The sequence below is a fragment of the Amphiprion ocellaris genome, chromosome 8 (genome assembly GCF_022539595.1).
Source record: "Amphiprion ocellaris isolate individual 3 ecotype Okinawa chromosome 8, ASM2253959v1, whole genome shotgun sequence".
Taxonomy (NCBI): Eukaryota; Metazoa; Chordata; class Actinopteri; family Pomacentridae; genus Amphiprion; species Amphiprion ocellaris.
In genome coordinates, this window is record NC_072773.1 from 33,108,006 (window position 1) to 33,131,774 (window position 23,769).

At 39.6% G+C, this 23,769-nt stretch overlaps 2 protein-coding genes across 3 annotated transcripts; one reads left to right on the plus strand and one right to left on the minus strand.

Annotated features, from left to right (window-relative positions):
• Positions 1 to 59: 59 nt before the first annotated feature.
• Positions 60 to 15,958, plus strand: LOC111570053 (solute carrier family 2, facilitated glucose transporter member 5-like). Of its 2 annotated transcripts, XM_023272582.3 has the most exons (14): positions 60 to 263; positions 380 to 2,880; positions 5,210 to 5,331; positions 5,456 to 5,554; positions 5,644 to 5,804; positions 5,894 to 6,018; positions 6,105 to 6,257; positions 6,347 to 6,472; positions 6,568 to 6,755; positions 8,558 to 8,668; positions 8,775 to 8,876; positions 13,083 to 13,158; positions 13,363 to 13,490; positions 15,418 to 15,958. In XM_023272582.3, exons 3-14 carry the CDS (start codon positions 5,257 to 5,259, stop codon positions 15,640 to 15,642), a joined length of 1,569 nt encoding a protein of 522 aa, XP_023128350.2. In that variant the 5' UTR covers positions 60 to 263; positions 380 to 2,880; positions 5,210 to 5,256; the 3' UTR covers positions 15,643 to 15,958. The 2 variants fall into 2 exon arrangements, with proteins under 2 accessions (XP_023128350.2, XP_035805126.2); XM_035949233.2 differs by lacking the exon at positions 60 to 263 and having other exon boundaries at positions 2,592 to 2,884.
• Positions 15,863 to 22,324, minus strand: ca6 (carbonic anhydrase VI). Its single transcript, XM_023272581.3, has 10 exons — positions 22,164 to 22,324; positions 21,441 to 21,620; positions 19,712 to 19,860; positions 19,019 to 19,114; positions 17,615 to 17,681; positions 17,342 to 17,499; positions 17,120 to 17,246; positions 16,917 to 17,000; positions 16,801 to 16,833; positions 15,863 to 16,721 (listed from the first exon to the last, which is right to left on the minus strand). The coding sequence occupies exons 1-10, from the start codon at positions 22,252 to 22,254 to the stop codon at positions 16,087 to 16,089; spliced, it is 1,620 nt and encodes a 539-aa protein (XP_023128349.2). The 5' UTR covers positions 22,255 to 22,324; the 3' UTR covers positions 15,863 to 16,086.
• Positions 22,325 to 23,769: the final 1,445 nt, after the last annotated feature.

Consider the following 23,769-nt stretch of genomic DNA (forward strand, 5'->3'; position numbering starts at 1 on the left):
TGTGGAACCTCCTCAGGAGCATCTGTACTGACTGTCCAGCTGGTTCCCCAACTAAACAAATTTCCCACCACAATGCTGTTATTCTCACATGACATCCGGTCCTGGACATCTGCTGTGGTCAGAACATAGTCCCACACATTTACATCAGTCAACTTGCCCACGAAGACATCTGCACTGAAGATCCCCAACCCTAGCCCTTTTCAAGTACCGCTGCTCCCCCACCATTAATCCAGAGCTCCACACCACCAGTGTGGGATGACCAGGTGATGCAGCCTTCAGTCCTTCCTCCCATGGGACAGTAAACTCCATTAGCAGAGTCATCTTGCCAGCTCCCTAGCCTGTCTCACAAGATTGACTCTCATGTTCTACTTTGTTCCAGGTGAAAGGAGTTTTGGTGTGCCTTTTGGACAGGGGATGTTGGTGTCCTTTTCAGCCCTAGCGAACTGGATCACGTCTAGCTGGAGCTGGAGTCCAGCTGTTTACTTGCTGCCTAAATACCTCTGCTACCTCTGCTAACTTCTTCAGCACTTGGCTTTACTGCAATCCTTAGTGGCCTTGTGACAATGCCATCTTGCAACCCGACAAGACGCATTATAAGTTAGCATTGGAGGTGTTGCAAAGGGGGCATGCCTCATCAGAGCCAAACCATTGGTGGAGGTTCCAAGTCACAACATATGTCATCTCATAGCACTTCCATATTTTTAAACAAAAAATAGAGAACCCAATAATCCAAAGTTGCCTTTAGATTCCCTATGAGCAAGCAGTCTACAATGGTGGGAAGGAAACAAAATGAAAAAACCCTGTAACAAGCAAGGGGGAAAGAAACTCTGACAGAACCAAGCTCAGGGAAGGCGTCCATCTACCTCGACCAGTTGGGGTGAGGGTGGGGGATAGCAGGAGGGGTTCAGATAAGGATAGCTCATGGAGAACAGACAAACAATACAAAGAGTACAATGAACATTTGGAGCTAGTGTGAATATACCCATTGCTTGTGAGGTAACTGGACATCGTTTTGGCCATGATGGAAAAGAAAATTTTCCCTTCGACATTCAGAATGGTAGTATTCCTGAACAGACTGAGGGTGCTTGAGTTCTGCACATTTGGGATGAAAACTGTGACCGCTCTTTGTCATCCTGAAGGGATCATTTGCTTTTTCCAAGCCACGCTCAAGAGTTTGCACAAGAACCTCAGAACCCCAGGGAAGTTCTTGTAGAACTTGTATGGAATTCTACAATGCGGAGGCTGCTCTTGCTTTTTGAACTATGTCTGCCACCTTGCTGAGTCTGAGGAGGGCATTTTGAACAGGAAGACTGGAGAAGCTGGACGAGGAGCATACCCTGGGGATTCAAATGGGGTTGACTTTTCTGGATTGCTCTACTGCTTTTTGATGTAACTTTCAAGCTCAATTTTCGTGATCTCTGGTTTTCCACTTCTCTTGTTCTCCAGAAGTTGTCTCTCATTCTTGTAGGAATTCCTAAAGAAGTTGCTGTTTTCTGTCTGCTTCCTCCTTCTGCATTTGCAGAAATGTTCTGCCTGCCACACGGAGACAAGGTTCTCCTTCACCTCCTCCCAGAGGAGGTGAAGGAGGTGTCTTCCTCTGCTGCTTTCGGAGTTGACAGCGCTTCCTTACCAGCTGCTCCATCTCTCTCCCTCCTTCCTCTCTATCTTGGGCCAATACTTTACCTCTCAGCAATTTCTCAAAACCTGCTTTTGCACTCCTCATACAGGATGTGTCCGATGCATTTAAGCCTCCACCTGGCCTAGCAGAGAGTGTTCTTGAATGCACTATATCTTTGTCCAACTGTTGCCAAACTGCCAAGTCCTTCATTTCTGGCCACTTGAGTCACTGTCTCTGGCCAGGTTCTTTCTCCTCTGCCTTCTGGCCGGAGTCCTGATTAATGGCTGTGGTTGGTGATCTGTGTGTATCCCCTGTGGTGCCACCTTTGGAGGGATTACTCTCCACTGCTGGGCCTTTTGAATCCTCCACTTGCTATTTCCTTGGTGGATCCACAATGCTGTGAAAGTGGTCACCTTCTCCCACCCACATCTGCATCTCCTCGATGTCCTATAATCTTATTCTGGGTCCCTTCCAGTTGTTATACTGAAATTCGGCGATTCTGACCTTTCTTCCATCCCACCCATGTTAATGAAGTTATTACTGTTGCCCCATGCATAAGTACTTGTGATTCTCTCTCTCTGATGCTGCCGGTTTGTAATAAACTATGATGAAATTGTTCTAAACAGCTGGAAACTAAACTGCTAGTCTGTGTATGAAAGCTCACCCGTCTAATGTGAAGACAACCTTCACAATGTGAGCTGCCATCAGATACTGACCTGGACTGATCCATTGCCCATGTTCTCTCTGGGAAAATGGAAAATTATAAGAATTTAATTTCTTTGTCTTTAGAGACACTCATAGGGATCTTGCTGCTGTCTGATGCAGTAGGCATTAAACAAACTCAAACCTATTAGTTCCAATCAGCTGGAACAAACAACCCTTTGCTGCTCCTAACAGCTTGTGGGGACAAACATTTGAATTACATTTATTTTTGGTGAGTATCATTCTTTATGCCGTTTGTGTCTGTTTTCATGGCAGTAATAAATGTGAAGTTGTTGTGTTTGGACGAATATTGATGCTGAAATGTGGAAAAATCCGTCCCTTAATCACTTTAATTTAATCACTTAATCACCTTAACCAGTAACACACAACTCCTAGTACCACTGCTTGTGCGAGTCTATCCGTAAATGTGATGGTTCAGCTCAGACTTGCACTGCATTGAAAGTTATATAAAGAAATGTTATTTGGTCCAACCTCGCAAGATTGCCACCGCATCTTTTACGGATAAGCGACAAGGATGCACATTCACACACGCTGTAAAAGTATGTAAGTATAATTGAGAAAATGTACTTCAAATATTTAAATAAGCTACCAGATGCAGAAAAGTGTGTCCTGAGACATACTATGTTGTTAAACTATGATACCTCATGTACTATAAAAGCAAGTTTTTATTGTTGTGGTTGGTTAATATGGAGCTTAATTTGAACAATTTTGAATAAGATTGCAATTAATGATTATTTTAATTATTTTAATTGCTGATTATTTTCTCCATTAACCTACTGAAGTTTTGTGCTGGGTCTTTGCTCAGCAGCTTGTTGTCTCATGCAGTGTCAACTAACAACTCTGCACTGTGATGAAGAAATATCAAAACTTTTGCTACAGATACTTACCATCACATCACTCCATTTCCCACAGTTATCCACAATTAGTCTATCTTTTATTATGTACTACTGTCTGTCAGATCCGTCTCTTACCTTTTGTTGTCACACCTTTGCTATTTGCAATTGTTTACCAGACTCCTTGATTCAATTACCCTTCTGTTCTGTTGTCTACCCTCGGTCTCTGATTAGCAACCATACGCAAATTAACCACTATTCACCTTGGTGTTTACATAGAGCCCCCTTCCTACCCTTTGATCCGTCTTCTGACATTCCTACAAAATGTGTACCCTGAAATTGCTCTGGGTCGACTTACCTTTGCAGACCCATGCTCTGTGTTGGTAAATCCACCAAATTATCGGAAATACCAATAAAACACACCACTACAGCAAACTTCTCAGGACCAAGAGTGAAATTTGTTCGACAACTGGTATGAGAGTAGTTGGTTCCCATACATTATCCCAGAGAAGTTGCACTTCGCACTGCACAGTACATGTGGCCTATATTGTTTCCGCTCCTTTTCACTTACGAGTTATCCACAACATTAGCTTCACCAGCTGTTCAGTGCTGACATTGCAACTACTGCGCATACTCTGTGGAAAATTCCAATATCACAACTATGTGTTCAGTACCAACTAGCAAATGCCAACATGCTAAACTAAGCAGTTAAACAATGACTTCGTATATGCAGTGGAAATGTAGAATAGATGCTACCAACAAAAACAGATTAATTTTATTGCAAATATTTGCCAAATCTATTAAAATCAGACTAGTCAAAAATTCAAGAAAACACCATCAGATGGGATTTCACTGTGATTCCACTCTGTGTATGCAAATGAATTAAATACATTTTTTGCACCTTTAAATCTTTAAATTTACAGAAAAACTTCATAATGAAGCATTCAGCAGGATATAAATAATGATATAAATTGTTATTTCTTGTTCAGATAAGATCAGGTAAGATAAAAGATGCACACACACACACAATACCAATGACAACAAATAAACTAAAGCAGCGTTACAAAGGGTGTCTGCTCATGTCCATTTATGTATATGTATATGTATATATGTATATATATATATATATATATATATATATATATATATATATATATATATATATATATCTTTTATATATATATATATATATATATATATATATATATATATATATATATATATATATATATATATATATATATATATATATATATATATATATATATATATATATATAAAAGCACAATTCGTATTTGGAAACTATCTGCTGGGTCTCAAAATCATTTCTGCATTGTTAAAAGAGACCTTTCTAAAATATTCAGACTTTTGTTGTAGTGAAATTTTTACAGCTTAACCGGCTTTACCAACATTACCTCTTTTATGATACTTTGCTCTAATTATTTCTGAATTGTAATTATTTCCAGAATTCACAAGCATCATCTACTCACAAGCATTCACTGTATTTTAACCTTGTTTTTGCAGTGAGGCGTCCCTGAAGCAAATAACATCCAGCTATAACAGCAAACTGCCTCAGGGACACTGTTTTGACAAACAGGCTCAGCTTTAGAGATAAGAGACCATGCAGAACATGACAAATTGCAGACAAAGCAAACATTTTTTAAAAAAAAGATTGGGAGTGATAAATCCTTCAAACTATACAAGAATCAGCACAGAAGTCTGTGATTTCAAGATTGTGCCGTCAGTTTATTAGTTAAACCTCTTATGTAATGCAGCCTGTAAACATATAGGCAGTAAAGATGCTTTATCCTTATCATTTATCCTTTAATGATTGCTGCTCTCATCAATTGAACCAATTAAGTCCAGGGTACAGCACAATAAAAGATATCCACATTCAGTCCAGGGCAGCTTTTAATATCTCCAGTGAATTGTATACAAAATTTGGTCAGCCTGAGTCAGCACAGTCAGCAATGTGAGAGCAATGGCACAGCTGAGCTGTAAACTACCGATACATTCTCTGATCTCATGTCCAAAGGGCAGAATCTGGTGTTGCAGTAATGACAAAGTGTGCTGCTATTACTGATGAAAGTGACAACAGCTTCAAACACAACCATGGCGGAGTACAAGAAAGAGGGAAAGCCTGTGGAGAGGAGAGGGGTGAGTTCAAGTCCAGGTGTGATTATCACCATGCTCTTTTCTGTGACAGTGGTGAAGTAGCCAAACTATGAAAGATGATGTTGCATAAAGTGGTTTTGTAAAGTGCACTAATGTCTTCCAACAGAGACTGACTGTAGTCTTGGGACTGGCAACGTTCATATCTACATTTGGTTCATCCTTCCAGTATGGTTATAATGTGGCTGTCATCAACTCTCCATCACCGGTAAGCTGAGCAAAGAAGCAAAAGCTTAACAGTATCACACAGTTGGTAGTGAGTTGATGTTTCTATTAATGTTGTCCTGCTCTTTTCAGTTCATGCAGCAGTTCTATAACACCACCTACATGGAGCGCTACAACAGCCCAATGGAGGAGGACTTCCTCACTCTGCTGTGGTCTCTGTCAGTGTCCATGTTCCCTCTTGGAGGCTTCTTTGGCTCTATCATGGTGGCTCCTCTAGTCAACAAGTTAGGGAGGTAAACCCCCTTTTTTTTTACCCATACATCATATTTAGCATGATCTGTTATAACTGCATAGTAATTAATTTGCTTTGATCCTCCAATAGGAAGGGCACCCTCCTCTTTAACAACATCTTTGCCATCGTCCCTGCTGTGATGATGGGAGTCAGTGAGATTGCCAAGTCCTATGAGATCATCATTGTGGCCAGGTTTATAGTGGGCATCTGTGCAGGTTGGATGCTGTGTTTTATTTATTATTTATTATGAATCAGGCGCAAGCAGGAGTTGGTTGATTTTATCCTCCTTCCCTGCCTGCAGGTCTCGCATCCAACGTGGTGCCCATGTATCTGTCCGAACTCGCCCCCAAAAACCTGAGGGGAGCCATTTGCATCGTCACAGAGCTCCTCATCACCAGTGGGATTCTCCTTGCCCAAACGTTGGGCATCAGACACATACTGGGCAACGGCACAGGTACTCACTGCCATGCAGGATTATCCTTCATTTGTTCAATGCTGAACTTAAACAAAATGTAACTGGGTCTATGTTCCCTCTGGATCCAGGCTGGACTCTCCTGCTTGGCTTAACGGGTATTCCTGCTGTGATTGAGCTCCTGCTGCTGCCCTTCTTCCCCGAGAGTCCCAGATATATGCTCATCCAGAAGGGAGATGAGAAAAGGGCAAGGAAAAGTAAGAAATGCACAAACGGCCGTGTGTGGCTGAAAGGACAGAGGAGGAAGCTGGTGAATAAAATAATGATATTCTGTATGTTTTGTCAACCTGAGTACTGCAACGTCTGCGTGGCTGGGAGGACGTGGATGAAGAGTTGTTAGAAATGCGTCTGGAGGAGCAGTCAGAGAAGGCCGAGGGCCGCCTGACTGTACTCAACCTACTGTCCCAGCGCTCTCTTCGCTGGCAGCTGATCTCCATCATCGTCATAAACATGGGCCAGCAGCTGTCGGGGGTCAATGCGGTGAGACATGCCCAACCAGTTGTCCTTGTCACTGAATCATAGTGTTAAAACAATTTGCTCGGGTGGGTAAAGCATCAGGACACAAAACAGGATGTATTTTCAATGCTTTATTCACTCATTTTCAGCTCCAGTGTTGGCGCATCCTCTCTATATTTTATGTCTTCATTAATTCATATATTCAAGCTCTATTTAAACAGAGTACACTGTGTTATAAAGGCAAAAATGTAAAAAGACAGTCAAATAATAAAAACATTAATTAGAGCTTTTAAAAAAAACAATTAACTAAAATAGCAACTGCTGGAAGTAAAATCAGATAAAATTAAAATCCTCAACTGGTCTAAAGATAGAAATTAGTCAAGTCTGGTCGTTCTGCAGGTTACTCCAAGTTGCAAGGGAGAAAAACTAGATTTTCCAAGCTCAGTGAAAACCACCAGCAAGTGCAACATAATGCAGTCACTGGAGTGGATTTAGTAAGAGCCCACATTGTAAGACAGCAATAATGTTATGTAAGAGGAAGGGACTTATAAATAAATAAAAGCCAGTGTCTATCATGCTTTACAGAGATTGAAGGCCATCCAACAGAGACTAAAGGCCATCCAACCTTAGGGTTTCCCTTACAGTGAAGAATATTATAACTTGCACCAGTGATAAATCTTAATGCATAGTGGTAAAAGATCAAAATGTCCAAGGGCTTCATAGTTGCTGCTTATGCATACATTAGTAAAATGTCCTCCTATTCCAGTACTGAAAATGCTGAAAAATTGTGTCAATAAGCTATGTTCTACAAACAAGATTTATTCCTGATAAAAAAAGAAACCTTTTTATTGTTCTAATTTAGTCCCCAGTTTGGACACTCCATTTTTTCCCTGTTGTCCAGGGTCTGGTCGTGGAGGCAGCAAGTGAAGCTGGTCATTCCAGATGTCCTTCTCCCCAGCAATGCTTTCCGGTTCTTCCTGGGGGATCTAGACACATTCCCAGGCCAGCAGGAGATATATAATCCCTCCAGCGAGTTCTGGGTCTACCCCAGGCTCTGATCCTGGGTGGACATGCTTGGAAAACCTGCAAAGGAAGTGGCCCAGGAGGCATCTGAATCAGATGGTCTTAGTACCTTGAATTGCCCCTCTTTCAAAGGAGCCTTGGCTCTACTCTGAGCTCCCTCCAGATGTCAGAGTTCCTTACCCTATCTCTAATCCTGCACTGAGCTGCAAACTGCTCCAGTGCACACTGAAGTCTGTTCAAGCCAACAATACCACGTCCTGTTTTTATTCTACTTAAAGCAGAGATGTGATTGAAGGTCCCCAAACAAGACGCCCTCCTCACTCTGGCTGTGCCTTGAGATTCTGTACATGAATACCACAAACAGGATCAGAGGCAAAGGGCAGCCCTGGAGGAGTTTAACACTCACAAGAAACTATTTGACTTTGTGCCGAGAATGCGAACACAACTCTCACTTTGGCTGTACAAGGATTGAATGGCTCGTATCAACAACCTCGGTACACCATACTCCCACGTATACCCTGACAGGGCCCCTCAAGGGACATGATTGTAGGAATCCTTTTCTAAAACCACAATGCATGTGTGGACTGCCTGGTCAAACTCCCATGACCCCCCTCAGCAACTCTGAGGGGGTCATGAACTGGCCCCCTGCCCTGTCTACCATCTTTGCAAGACATGATAATTTAATGACAGGCCTGTAATTCTTGAGGTCAGATGTTCCACCACTTTATGTGAACGGGTTAAATTGTGTTCTCCAACTCCTGGCTAATTGTCTAACCATAATGCATTTCTCTGTCCCCTCTCAGATCTTCTACTACGCAAACAGCATATATGCCAATGCAGGAGTCAGGCAGAATGACATTCAGTACGTCACAGTGGGAACAGGTGCAGTGAACGTCTGCATGGTCATGGCTGCTGTAGGTACCCTGTTAGGTTATAGTTTGCAACACTGAAATCTGCAGCCTGTTGTTTGATCACATTAGCAGGAAACAATAGTTCTGAGCAGGTAATTTGTTGTTACAGGTCTCCATTGTGGAGTCTTCGGGTCGAAAGCTGCTCCTCGTATGTGGTTTTGCGGTCAACTGTGTAGCCTGTGTGCTGTTCACTGTCGCTCTCAACCTCCAGGTACCAACTGAAAGCTTTACACTCTCTTCATGTTGTATGCTGCCCTCTAGTGGTTCAGCATTGAAAGAATATGCAGTGGTAGTACAGCATGTTATAATTTTGCTAAATTTACATCAGGAGATTTGCTGTTTAGTCACAGATTTATTTATTTTTTAATTGTAGGGTTAGGGCTAGTCCAACCCTATTATAGAATATTGATCCATACAGTGAATATGATAGGAATAAAACAGTCTATAAGTCAAAGCAGGGACAAGGCTCAGCATATTATACTCTGAAACACAGAGACATTAGCTGAAACATTTAGCATCCACTGCTGTAATCACTGCAAATCTGTGCATAATCACAAAAAAAGCATGTTATGTTTATCTCATACAGTTCCTGAGATAATTTAAAAAGTGTTAATATGCATACAAACTATGGACTTTCAGGATATATAAAAGTAGATTTCTTATATAACTACAAGTAGGTCACAGTAAGGAATGCAAGCTCCTCTTCTCCAGAGGTGTGGTTATCTTCAGGATTACCTCCTGTTGTCTCCAAGTGGACACTGAGTGGTCATTTTCATGTAAACATCCAACTTCAATTTTCCATTTGGGTGAAAGTTTTGGGTTAGCTGTCTTCTCAAATGTTCTCCCACCAAATCTACAGCTGTGAGAAAGGGTGTCGGTGTTGCTTTCAAATGCGCCTGGCAATAAACTCTGCTCTTTAGTATGCTACACCTGGCTTGGAGAAGGATTCCAGCACTTCATCTTTAATTGATGAAATGAACTCTGTCAGATGATAAATGTGTACTCGGAGTAGAATGGTTGACTTATTGACTTTTATTCCACTGCTTAGACACTCTCACTATTGCTGTGTTGTTGTTTTTTTTTTTTTAAAGATAAACATGCCGACACACAGTCGTATTTGACCTCTACTGGATTAATATGGCTCTTAATATAAAAGGCCAATATTTGAGATTTAGTGTTAGGGATTTGAGTGAAGGAATATAGGACCCTGTGGACATAGACTGCTATGGAGTGCATTCAGAGTTTATTAAAGCTGCTCTCTGGAACAGGCTCCAGGCCGGTACTTTATAAATCTTTATTTCTTCCTTGTTTTAGAGGGATTACAACCTACTGTCTGTTCTTCAGACTTTAGTGAATGCAGCATAATCGAGCGTGGCGGAAAATGTAAACAAAGCCATGTAACAGTCCCCGTAGATGAAGCCTGTTTTCAGATTAAATTGTCCTGTGAAAACCAAGAGAAAGAATGAGACGGACAATAATGGCTGTTGTTCTTCTTCCCTCGCTTCTGCCAGTCTGTTTATTTCTTTTACATAGAAATGTAATTCATAAATGATACTTAGGATGCATCTTAGCTCTTTTTTTCTCTTTGTCCACCAAACTTCCATGTCTTTTCACATTGTACACAATGCAATAGTACAAATAACATCTACAAAACATGCCACTAACACAGATAATGGGACTCCCATAATCCCATAAAAGCACTGGCAAGCCTGGCAAAGTTGACACAAACCATTTTAACACAAAAACAGAGAAAAAAAGAACATTGAACTTTATATATTTTAAAGGAATGTCAAGGGAGCCCCACAAAGCTAACAAAAGCCAAACAAGAGGCAAAAACAACAAAACCGCAGCCATAACGTGCTACTGGTAGCTCAACGTAGCCTGCTAGGCTAATACTTGTTAGCATCTGGCGAAACGGACATTACAATACACAAAAAACACATACTGGCATCAAAAATACAGTCCTTACAAATTATTTAAGGCGTGACAGACCATGTAAGTTGTTTCAACATCATTTGTACTTTATGATGATAACCAACCTGTGAAAACCAGGAGGAAAGAATGAGACGGATAATAATCGCTGTTCTTCTTCCCTCGCTTCTGCTAGCCGTCTCTGTGGAAGGTTGCGCCCCCTCGTGGTGTAATCTAAGAATTACATCTAAACAAGCTTTGTATAAAAAATTTTAATAAAATGCTCCCATTCACAGATTTTTACATGTAATTCAACACATTATAACCAATATATATTACAAAACATGTGGTCACACATTTCTGTGTCACAGCCGTCTTACAGTGCCACGTGACTACTGTACATACAGTATTCATCCGCTCAGCTCACTGTGTGACGACGTATTTGTCCACTCCACTCGCCACTGAATCAGCTCTGACATAGCGATGAAACGGCATAAGTCGAGGATGTTGTAATTCGAAGACTTCCTGTGCTTGTTTTCTGTAGAAATATCTCCTGTGTCTGTTAGTTTTACCTGCTACCTTCTTGTTTTCCCGCCATTTTTTAAAAGTATATTTTATTGCACAACCTGTGTCCCATTATACTGACAGTCCTTTGTGTAAAGTCCAGCTTTTTCCCTTTTCATTTGCCACATTGTCTTTGTGCAACCTGTTAGTCAAGCTATCTTGTGTAATCCTCACATACGCTATTCCTTTCTCTTGTGAGTTCCCCTTTTGTGACTCTTTGCCTGTCCCTGGATTTCTAGCGTTGCTTGACTTCCTGTCAGTATTTCATAAGTTTTACCTGCCCTCCTGTGGATCCCTACTTTTGAATCTATTTCCTTGAGCAGGACAGGAAAGACTAAGAGGAGGCACAATATATAATAGACGGCTGAGGAATGAGGAATTTGGGAGCATTTGTGCAGGTGGGTGTGGAGATCAGGTGATGTCGGTGAAAGGTGAGAACAAGATGAGGACTGAGTAAACAGCAGGCTCTGACATGACAGAACTGATAGGTAGATGACAGATTTACAAAAGAATTAATTCTAAACTATAGAGGAGCGGCAACAGGACACTTCTTTAACCCTCGTGTCGTTCTGTGGGTCAAAATTGACTCTTGTTTGAAAATGTGGGAAAAAATATATATTTTCACAGTGAAACTTCTGATGTCCACATTTTTGGGAAATCTTTGAACATTTTTTGGTGGAAAAAAAGAAATGTTAAAAATGTTTCTTAAGAACATTCACAAAAAAATCAACCAAAATCCAGCGAATTTTGCTGGATTTTGATTGGTTTTTATGTCAATGTTCTTAAAGAAAATATTAGAAGTTTTACTGATATATATGAAATCACTTTAGATATTTTTGTGATTTATTTGGAAGATTTTTACTCATTTTTTGAAAACATTTACAAGAATTTTCTTGCCAAATTTTTTTTTTTTAAAAAAACAAAACTTTTAAGGGAAACTTTTAAGGAATTATTGGAATTTTCTTCCTGAAGGTTTTGCAAATTTTCCGAAATTTGGGGAATTTTATTTGCTGAATTTTTTTCATTTTGTTTCAGACAAGGAAACAATATTTTTTGGTGCCCATAAATGAAGACAACAGGAGGGTTTTAAAAAATAATGTTGGGTCTCAACCACAACAACAACAAAAAATCAATGCAACGGTTTGCATCGATCTTTTTGAGGTAATTAAGTTCAACCAACCAACTACACTAAGTTAAGAGAATTAGCTTTTCCTCTGCAAACAAACTTATTTTAATGACCAGTCTTAACTATCTGAAATTGCCAAGATGGACGAAGGGAACTCAAATACTGAACTCATTTGGGAGTTATCAACCCATTTTCATTAAGTTACCTCAACTTGAATTTTGTTTCAAATCAGCTAATGCAGAATTTAAACTACACACATTATAAAGTTGATGCATCTACCAACATTACTGTGTCAACTAAAGGCATTAAAATAATGTTTGCAACAGAAAAGGTTTATCTAGAGCAGTAGATTAGAATTTTTATCTATTACTAAGTGGCGGGAATACGTCACCTTGAGTTACCTACCTCTGAGTGTACAGAGCCAAAAAAGAAACTGTGTCACTGTGCTACAATTCACCCTGCAGGAATAATATTACACATCTAAATGGTCTGGAAAATAAAATGATGACTTGGCATCTCTCTTTGCTGAGGTTATGAGAAAAGCGAGGCATAAAAGCAGACGACCTCCACTAAAGTACGAGCATTAGACGGAACCACAAAACCACTGCTAGCCTCCTGCAAACCTGCAATCACACCTGAATTCCACATTTTGAGACGGGCATCATTTCAACAGCAGCAAAGGCACAATTTAAAGAAAAGAATGGAGAATTAATGATAGGCTTTTAACAGGGACTTCCACTCAGGAGACGTATTTGTTCATGTTGGAACGCATCAATTCAACAGTTGACTATAACAGCTGCTTGTTGGTGTTGACAGGATAGCGTGGCGTGGATGCCCTACGTCAGCATCGCCTGCGTGGTCGTTTACATCATGGGACACGCCATCGGACCCGGTGAGTCTGACCCACCTGTGGTTGTTTACACACATACTGATTACAACAGGACGCTCCATTAGCTTGAGTGTTGTTTGGATGTGACCAGACGTGTAATCAAGTATTCCGTGAATCAGCACTCAGCTGCTTGAGACATGATCAGCCTCACTGTGACCCTGAAGAGTGACGACGGAGTGTTTTGGTTGTGGTTAACTGCTTCTGCAGGTCCCCTTCCTTTTCTGGTCACCAGTGAGATGTTCAGGCAGACGGCCAGGCCTGCAGCCCTCATGATCGCAGGCGGCGTCCACTGGCTCTCCAACTTCATTGTTGGCCTCGCCTTCCCTTACCTAGAGGTTAGTTACACAATTTCCTCAAACTCTTACACTGAGGGGGCAGATGTTTATTATTTCAGAATCTAATATATTGCAGATGTTTTTTTTAAAGGGAAGTTTAGTTACTCCACATCCTCAGTGTAATGGGGTAATTTATTTCAAGTACGCTAACAAAACAAAGTTTGTGTTTCTGCATTAAACTGATTTAAAATGCCAATGCTTGAATTTCCCTTGGGATTAGTAAAGTAAGTATCTATCTATCTATCTGTCTATCTGTCTATCTGTCTGTCTGTCTGTCTGTCTGTCTGTCTGTCTGTCTGTCTGTCTGTCTGTCTGTCTGTCTGTCTGTCTGTCTGTCTGTCTGTCTGTCTGTCATGGGTTTTTATCAAACATTCAATATAAGATAACTGCAGTGTTGTACATTAAACAAAAATATGAACACACCATGGAAATATTCTCCTTAAACTAACCTAACTACCAGCGTTTTGGTTGAAAAAGGAATAAATTTAGCCAGTTGTGCACAACAAGCTCCTCGGCCACTGAGTTAATCCACACACTGGTCAAGTGTGACATTAAAGGACAATGAGCAGATAGTGTGACCAGGACACAGTCATTTCTTTGACCAGTGGCTATAAAAGTCCACCTTAAAATACAGTTTTGTTGAAACAACACAATTGCACAGATGATAAGACAAAGATGAGAATGAGATGTTGGCGAAATGGATGTTGAAAAGACAGTTGTGTCATCATCAGGCACCTGTATGTCCACAACACCAACATTTGTTGTCTAAGAAATCCTTTCAAACACCTCTGGATGTCCAAAAATGTGACTCGGTCCTTTAAAATGTCCAACAACTTGACCGAGTCCTTCAGGAAAGCTAGGACAACAGACCACAAGCAGCATCGACAGCAGCTTCAACTCTATGTGCTTCACACGTGTGACTCATTACTGAGTCTGTGACCCCACGCTTAAGCTGCCCATTATCATTTCCAGTATTCTGCTTATTCATCATTTCCAGTGTTCTGCTTAGTTTGTCATTTCATGACGTCCACTCCGTTGTAGAGCTGCCATGTGTTGGAACAACAAATGTTCAAAAAATGGATAATATTAAACAAAAATAATCCATGCTGTGTTAATATTTTGTTCAGTATACTACACAAAATTTAGGACAAGCTACAAATACCTGAAACAAATATGTCAATAATTAATAATAATTTATGGATCTTCAAGCAATACTTGCCCATTTTGAAAGACTATACCCTTTTTTGTTGAGAGTAAGAGAACAGCAGAAAAACTGTTACCATTAATTCAGCCTCAGAGTGATAAAAATATTTTCTAACTTTTAACAAATAGGCATGTAAGTTATTATTACTAAATCTTGCCATCTGTTTTGAGTCTTTGCAATGCTACAGAATGAATTTGTAGCAGATCAGATACCTCCCTGATGACATGACGTGATGGATAACACATCTAGACGTCTAAAATCTTCAGTACCATGTCAGCTTTCATGTTAATTCAGTTTTTTTATTTTTGGAATCTCATGTTTTGAAGTCAGTCGGGGTCCAGAAACGTGATGTGGAAACTTGAAAGCCATCACACAAACAATGATAATGCACTTTTCGGTAAAGTCGGAGACATCTTGCATTGAGTTGTTTAGCCTTGGTTAAACTGTGTCTTTTATAATGAACTGAGTGGTACAGTCTTGGAGATCAAGGTAAACATTTTGCTCTTCCTGTGTTTACCTCCTCTCATGACTCACTTATTAACCCAAACAACCAAACAAGGCAGGAATGTGTTTGAGAAAAAGAGACCAAAAAAAGATCGTTCCCATGAAAGCAGCACACAAATCCCATTTCACCTCCTGCTAGCTGCTCTTTATGTCACCCTCAACTGTTTTTGTCTGATACATTCACAACTTTTCATCTTCCTCTCCTCTTTCTCTCTCCAGAAAGGCCTGGGCAACTACAGCTTTCTCATCTTTGCGTTCATTTGTCTGGTCACATTGGTCTACATCTGGATTGTGGTGCCCGAGACCAAAAACAAGACCTTCCTGGAGATCAGCCAGATGTTTGATAAGAGGAACAAAGTCGAGATCAAACTGGATGCAGGCGATTTGCCTCTGAAAGAAAGCAAAGAAAACCCGTGGGATGTGGCAAAGGTCACGTCCTTCTAAAGAAAAATGAAGCATTGAGAAGAAGTGTTCGCTGCAGGAATGCTTGAAGGGGGTATTGGGTAATGGACTGGACAATGGTTTAATTTAGACTCTATTTTCTTTTTACGTGTAATCGTTACTCATCTCTTTGTGTGTAGTTTCTTTGTGCCTGCTGAGGTTTGCAGTGCAGGTTTTAAAATACTGGGAATTGAGTGCATGGGTCATTAAACAAATCAAAAAGTCTCCCGTAAGCCTTTATTGTTGAGGCAGAGATATCAATACGATACATGACTGAAGCTGTGACATACATTTTGCATTAAATATTGACTTTAAGGTGCCTGAAAGACATTTTATTCTTCATTGCACATGACATAAACATTGTAAAACCCCATCATCAGCAGTAATATTTTTGGTTTATTGCAGCATTTTAAAGCTCATACAGAGACGAGAAGCTGTGGAACCTCCTCAGGAGCATCTGTACTGACTGTCCAGCTGCACCCCTCCGAACAGGCTGAGTTTGGTGCTTCCCCAGCTGAACACGTTTCCCACCGTGGTGCTGTTACTCTCACATGACATCTGGTCCCGGATATCTGCTGTGGTCAGCACATAGTCCCACACGTTCACATCAGTCATCTTGCCCACGAAAGCGTCTGCGTTGGAGATCCCAAGTAATCCGTCCTGGTCTTTGCCCAGAATAAACACACCACCTGGGCTGACGGTGTAACCGCTTTTCAGGTACCGCTGCTCCCCCACCATGCCGTTGATCCAGAGCTCCGCACCGCCAGTGTGGGACGACCAGGTGATGCAGTAGTTGGCCCAGTCGTGGGCCTTGAAGTTGTGCGGCAGGTTGACGTACTCGTTGCCGATCCAGAGGCCCACTTCTCTCGCATCCTGGTCCTCGCCGATGGAGATCATCAGCTCGTTGTCGTTGCCGTTGCTGGAGTAGGAGATGACGGTGTGGACGCCCTCCACCTGAGGCAGGACGTGCATGCAGACGGTGAAGGAGTTCAGGTCCATGGGATGGCTGAGGCGAGCCAAGGCGTAACTACCAGCGTTTTTCTCCTGGAAGTTGAGCACCAGGGGAAACAGAGCACGAGGTTCTGAGGAGGACAGAATAACTAGAATCAGGCTGGAGAACGAGAAACACCTGAAATCACATTTAATCCCAACAGCACTCACCGTATCTGGTCGGTCTTGAGTTGCGAAGTCCACCTAAGAAAGAAAAAAGATTGCAATCTAAATATGCACATTTTTTATGTCACATTCAACCATTTTTTCGCAGTTTATCCCATCACCTGAATGGATGTTCTTTCCCAGAGACGTTATCAGACCCTCAATCTTCAGGAGCTTGGATTCTATTTCATCTTGCCGGCAAAAAGCTGAAAAGAAAAAAAGTGAAAACAAAAAAATGACACTTTGGGTATTTCCTTAGTCACTTCTGAGGAATAAATGATATCCACTGTGTTGTGTAATCACATTTTCACAACAGGCTACACACTTCCTTTCCCGAGGCGTGGCAGGAAGGACGACTCCACCACACGGTCATTGAGAGGTTGAGCGATGCGATAGTCGTTCCACAGCGTCTTGTTGTCCATGTCCATTAGAGTGCTCTCCAGTTTCCTGATCTGAACACAGCAGAGAAAAGAAAAACTCATGTCAGAGCACTGGGAAATGTTCAAAATTAGCCCATCTCCTTCGCTGAATGTTGCACTTGTTGTACCTGGTTATGCGACAGAGTGATGGGTGTATCAAACACGGTCCACAGGATGCTCTCGTAGCAGGGCGGAGTGGTCAGGGAGCCCTCGTAGCGGAAGAAATGGTTGAGGTTCTCGGGCAACATGGAGCGCACGTTGATGCTGGATATGTTCATGGACTGACCTGCCAGGGTTACAAATTAGAGTCGAACAATCAACCCCAGCTCGGTTAAGGTTTCCTGGTGGAGTTTGACCTCCAGCAGGGGCTTCTTCTGTGGATCCCTGCACATGAAACTCACCCGCATACTTGATTTTGTCCAGGTTTGAGATAAAATCACTGTAGTAGGTGTTCTCAAAATGGCCATCCTGGAAATCAAACAAAGCAGTGTCAAATTTAAAGCTCAAAACTTCACTTGAAAGAAACTTTCTCCAGCTTGAACCCTCAAATTAGCTTTAACCCTCGTGTCGTCCTGTGAGTCAAAATTGACCCGTTTTAAGTTTGAAAATGTGGGGGAAATTTAAAAATTTCACAGTGAAACTTCTGATGTCCACATTTTCAACATTTTTGGGAAATCTTTGAACATTTTTTGGTGGAAAAAAGAAATGTTAAAAATGTTTCTTAAGAACATTCACATAAAAATCAAACAAAATCCAGCGAATTTAGCTGGATTTTGGTTGATTTTTATGTGAATGTTCTTAAAGAAAATATTAGAAGTTTTACTGATATATATAGAATCACTTTAGACATTTTTAGGATTTTTTTGGAAGATTTTTACTCATTTTTTGAAAATATTTACAAGAATTTTCCTGCCAAATTTTAAGTAATTATTGGAATTTTCTTCCTGAAGGTTTTGCAAATTTACAGAAATTTGGGGAATTTTTTGTTGAATTTTTTGGATTTTTTTCAGACAAAGAAACAATATTTTTTGGTGCCCATAAATGAGGACAACAGGAGGGTTAAAGGCTTCATCTGTTGTTATTTTCTTCTTCAGCAGTATTATCTAAGGTTTGTTAAGTGACAGGCACTTACACAAGTTTTAAAAAGTCAAAGGTTTCGCTATGTCTTTAGGTGGAGGAGACCAAAAATTAGCACAAAACAGATAACCCAGTACTGTTTCATTACATGAGAAAACCCAGTGTTTTGCATGTTTACAACTCATATTTTGCCTAAGTTTTTACATTTTTTTGACTTCCATTTGTCATGTTTCTTCCTTTTCAGATCTCAGAGATAACAAAGGCAAAAACTATGAATAGTAAAACTGAAGTTGCAATTAGTTTGAGTTAATCTTTAAACTCCTTTTTCAATCAATCTGAATTATTTGTCTCTAAATAAGTTTTTCCAAATGGGACTGACTCGGCGCTGCTATCACAGCGGAAGCCAGCGACAAGCAAAGCAAAAATAAGGAAACATCTCATAGTTGAAGGTGGCTGATTATGGAAACGGGCACTTATTCAAACTGACGACTCAATGGAGGCTTTAACGCAGCAGGACGACTGACACAAAGTATCGCACACTTCAAAGGCCACTGCACCGTTGGAGGAAAGATGACTTTTCACTACAAAGGCTTTTTCTTTTCATTTTATAAACTTCCTCCAGCAGAACTAATGCACATCTATCTGAAAGTGTGCTGGGATCTTGTGTGGATGTTGTGTAACCCGGACAAAGCTGAACACGGAGGAAGGGGTATTTGTGGCTCACGTACATCATAGAAAAATGCGAGTACAGCCAGTCCATCCGACTTATCTCTGGCCTCAGTGAAGCTCTTGTACTTATCAGAGTTGTAATGGACGACATGGAGCTGGAAGGGAAAGTGGAGATGAAGAACAGGTTAGGTGCCGAAATATGACCTTCAATTTAAAGAGAAAACTCATATTATTTAAATGCATTCACTTAAAACACAGTAAGTTTAATACTAGTTTATAGTGGCAAAGAAATACATTAGAGCAGGGGTGTCAAACATGGGGTCCGCAGGCCAAAACTGGCCCTCCAGAGGGTCCATTTTTTAAAGTGTAACACTATATTTGTGGGTTAGACCACTTGGCCACTAAAATCTAGACCATAAAATATTGCAGAAATGATATAAAGCTCTTATTTTTTGCAGGTTAGACCACTCTGTTATGCTTAAATATTCTGTAGAAAACTTCTGAGGAATAAATTTACTTGTAGACAGCAAGCATTGGGTTTCAGTTTAATAGATGCAGATAGTTCTGGTTTCTTTATTAACAAAACGCAGTCCAGACACCGTATACTTTGAGCATCTGGTATCATAATTGAATGCTCTACATGTGGTGCTGTCATTTAAACAGTAACTCATGTCCACTTTAGCCTTAAATATCTGTAGGTAGATGATATATTCTATAGTTGGTGTCTATAATCAAGACTTTTTGAAGCCGACCTCTGCCATGTAGCGGATGCCGTCTAAGGTGTGCTCGGCCCCACTGGCCTCCAGATCCCAGCCGCCCCAGTGGAGGTGCATCTGGACAGCTGTGTACTTCCCCGGGAGGCCCTTGGTGATCATCATGCTGGGAGGTAGGTCGATTTGAACTGGCGGAAAGATGTCACAAATCATGAATGTTTCACACGACACAAGTGTGCCAGAAAAAAATACAGTAAAAAAAAGTAGTGGAATAGTTCCAAAATGTGAAAAATGCGATATTAACTGGAACATAATGATAAATATTTTAAAAAGAATGAATTACCATTTGTAAAAATATAGATTTTACAGTTATCTGTAATTTAAAAAAATAGAGAATAGTTTCACAAATATTTATTATTTTTCAATCCTTAATATACATTTTTTTCCCAAATAAGAGCAATTATCTGTTTAAAAAAAATCTGATATAAATCAACAAAAATAGTGCAATTTCATGGTCAAATATTGTAAAAATTTTTAAAAATGACATTTGTGAAAATACAGGTTTTTCATGTGGATGTTTTTGACCATTTTGGCCATTTTTATTTTTTTTAACATTTAAAAAAAAAATACAGTTAACATGTAAATAAAAAATCTGTACAACAACAGTTTCAAAAGGTATTTACCATTTTTCAATCCTTAATATACATGTTTTTCAAATAAGAGCAATTGTCTGTAAAATAAATATAATAGTGTAATTTTATGGTCAAATATTGTAAAAAAAAAAAAAATTTTTAAATTGGGAAAATACAGGTTTTTCATGTGGATATTATTGACATTTTTGCCCAGTCTGTTTTTGTTACAGCTAACATGTAAATAAAAACTTTTCCCTGTGCTATTAGCAGTTATTATCTGTAGTTTAACAAACCAGAGAAAATCTGTAAACTATTTAGCATTTTTCAGTATTTAATATACATAATTGTTGTTTCAAATACTGACAGTAACCTTAAAAATAATTATACTTTTTGGTGATATGAATACATTAAAATAATGTCATTTTAGGGTTAAACATTGTAAAAGAACAAATTACCACTTTTGAATGTGAACATGTGCAGATTTTGTCTTTTTTTGTTAAAGTTAACATGTAAAATAATGCATTTTTCCCTGGAAATTTACTACGTGTTGTTTGTAATTCAATAAAACAAAGAAAATCTGTGAAACAACAGTGTATTTTAATACTTAATATACATAATTTTTCTTTCAAATCATTGTAAATGCCTGTTTAACTGACATAAATACAGCAAAAATTGTGTAGTTTTATGGTCAAACATTGCTGAAGAACAAATTGAATCTATTTGTGGAAATAGAAATTTCTGATGTAACATTATTTTTTTTAAACATGTAAATTATATTTTTTGGGGGCAAATTTACTAAACATTATCTACATTTAACAAAATTGAGAAAAAAGGTAAAACAATAGTTAAAGAAAAACGCTAATTTGGGCTCACATTTTATTCAAAAAAGCATTAAATATATATATATATATGTTTTACTATGTCCAATGAGTCCAGACGTCTTGGAATAATAATAACATCTATGACACTGTGCTAAGTGAGAGAAATTATTGAAGATCAATGGTTGGGAATTTCTAAAACTGGACATTCTTGATAAGTACTCACAAAATTCTTCAGAAGAGGAACAGAAACAGTGAAGTGCTCCTTTAGCAGAAAGTTGATACCCAGTAATTTCCTCATTTCTGTCCTTCTCTCACCTGAGTGGCCGTTGTTGGACATGAGGAAGTTCCCCAACTGAGCATCGTAGCCGCTCAGCTCCAGCTGCAACATGTCTGGATTGTGTCTCACGTTGCGCCGCTGGATGTCAATCGGAGACTGTTTCTTTCCTCCACACGCAGGATACTTGGTCGGCCAGTGCATCTGGTCCAAAGCTCCCTCTGTGTGGAGAAAAGACGAATAATTACACACTGGACTGTAAAGAAAACACCACCAAACCAAGCCTGAGTGCCACTGCTGGATCCGCTGGTTTACATTAGCCACGTTTACAAGGGATTACCAGCTCACAGGTTGTTGGTTATAGTGGCAGGCACACTGGTCCAACTGGATGGTGATTCTCTCCCTGGATATTTCTGGTGGTTGTGCTGAATCCTGCACGTAATTTGTCCCCATGAGTGGTTGATGCAACCACAGAGTGACAGCGGTTACCCGAAAAGTATTTGGCCAATGCAACGCGTCTGCCAGGAATCTTAGCGCTTAAATGGCTCGGATAAGTGTGGAATAGCAGTAACATCTGTATGTTATGTCAACACGATTCTAAAAGCTCATTTCATTTGCAGATTTTTTGCCTTTTACCAAAATGAACGCGTTTTGGGTAAGTCGCTACGCACATTTTACGCATCAAAACGCTTGACTCCAGGTGTATTTTGAATACATTTTTTTGGGGTTAAATTCATAAATATTCTAAAAGCAACAAAACTCACCTGTATATGTCCAGTGTATTCCATCATGAGGGATCCCAGCGCCCACCACACACACCAAAACAGCGGAGAAAAACACGGAGAAACTCTCCATCGCTGCGCCCTCTCTTCTGTCACGCAGGACACTGACACCTCAGAGAGGTTTTCTCTTCGGGTTTAAAGTGAGGGGAGGTGTTAAAACCTCTGCTGAAAACGCCCAGAGCTCTTCCCAGCAGCCCTAAAGTGACAGAGGAGGCAGCTCCTGCCCTCTGACTGACTCTTATCTGGATTTAATTCAGGCTTAAGCAGAAATATGATCAATGTGTGGAAAAAAACTAAACAAAAGTGTATCTGTCTGCAGGTTGTTCTACTCAGCCATGCCTGTAATCATGTTAAATAACCATTTAATGTCTCTAAGCATTTGAAATCTTATCTTTGACTTAATTATCTTTAAACAAGGATGAAAGCTTAGTTCTTGAACATCACAAAATGTGCAGCATCGCAGTCACTCATCTATGTCATTGCATTCTCCAGACTTCTCTGATTTGCAAACCATCTTGTTGTTTAAGATCTTTAAGGGGAAGTTTACCAGAATTATATCAGTTTTCACAAGAGGCAATTATGCAAGAACATTCATGCCACTCTGCTTCTAAAGCTGCAAGTCACGCTGAAAAGAATCCAACAAGCTGAAGCCTTCAGATACAAAGAAAACACAAAACCAGATGATATTATATCGTGTATCACCTGCTGATGTGCTCTAGTCACAACACGTCCAACACCTCCTGTTCAAATACCAGAGCTGTCAGTCAAACCCAGGGGTGTGTGAGGGTTTGAACAGTTTGCCTTCGAGGATCTAATCTCCCCAAAAGGACATAAACAACGTTTGTAGGTCACGAGGTACTTTAGGTTCAGGACTTTTTTTTTTTTTTTTATAGCAGGAATTTCCAGGAATAGTTCAGCAAGAAAGTGAACAAATTTCTAGGAAATTTGTTCACTTTCTTGCCCATGCAGATGGAAATTAGAAGATCTGCCAAAGAAATGTTTGACAACTGTCTGCACATCTATAGAGGTCAATTAATTAATTAAGTGAAATGGAGTAAATACAACTCCGGCACCAAACAAGCACCAATACTGAGCCGCTCTAAAATTGTTAATGCTCTGAAAGTTTCTGTTTTATTCACATTGTAAAATTACTGTTTATTTTTAACAGTTTTCAAGAGTATTTTTTTAACAATTTAATTATTTTACAGATTTACACTGCTTTGAGAAATGACAGATAATAGAAAAAAATCAATTAAAAAAAATCAATAAAAAAATAACTTAAAATGTGAAAAGGGCCGAAACTGTACAAAATGTCTACATCCCAAATGTTTACATTTTTACAATAATACTGTATTTAATCAACAAAATTTTTTTTACATTTTGGGCTGTTTTTTAAAAGAGGAATGCTGAATATTATTAATATGTAATAATATTATTCATTTTTGAAGACTGAAAGATGGTAAATAATTGTTATTTTACAGTTTTGTTACATTACAGACAATATCTAGTAAAATTACAGATACAAGTACTTTTTTTAAAAAAATTGAGAAAATGTAATGTAAAATGTAAAAAAAAATGTTGGCCAAAA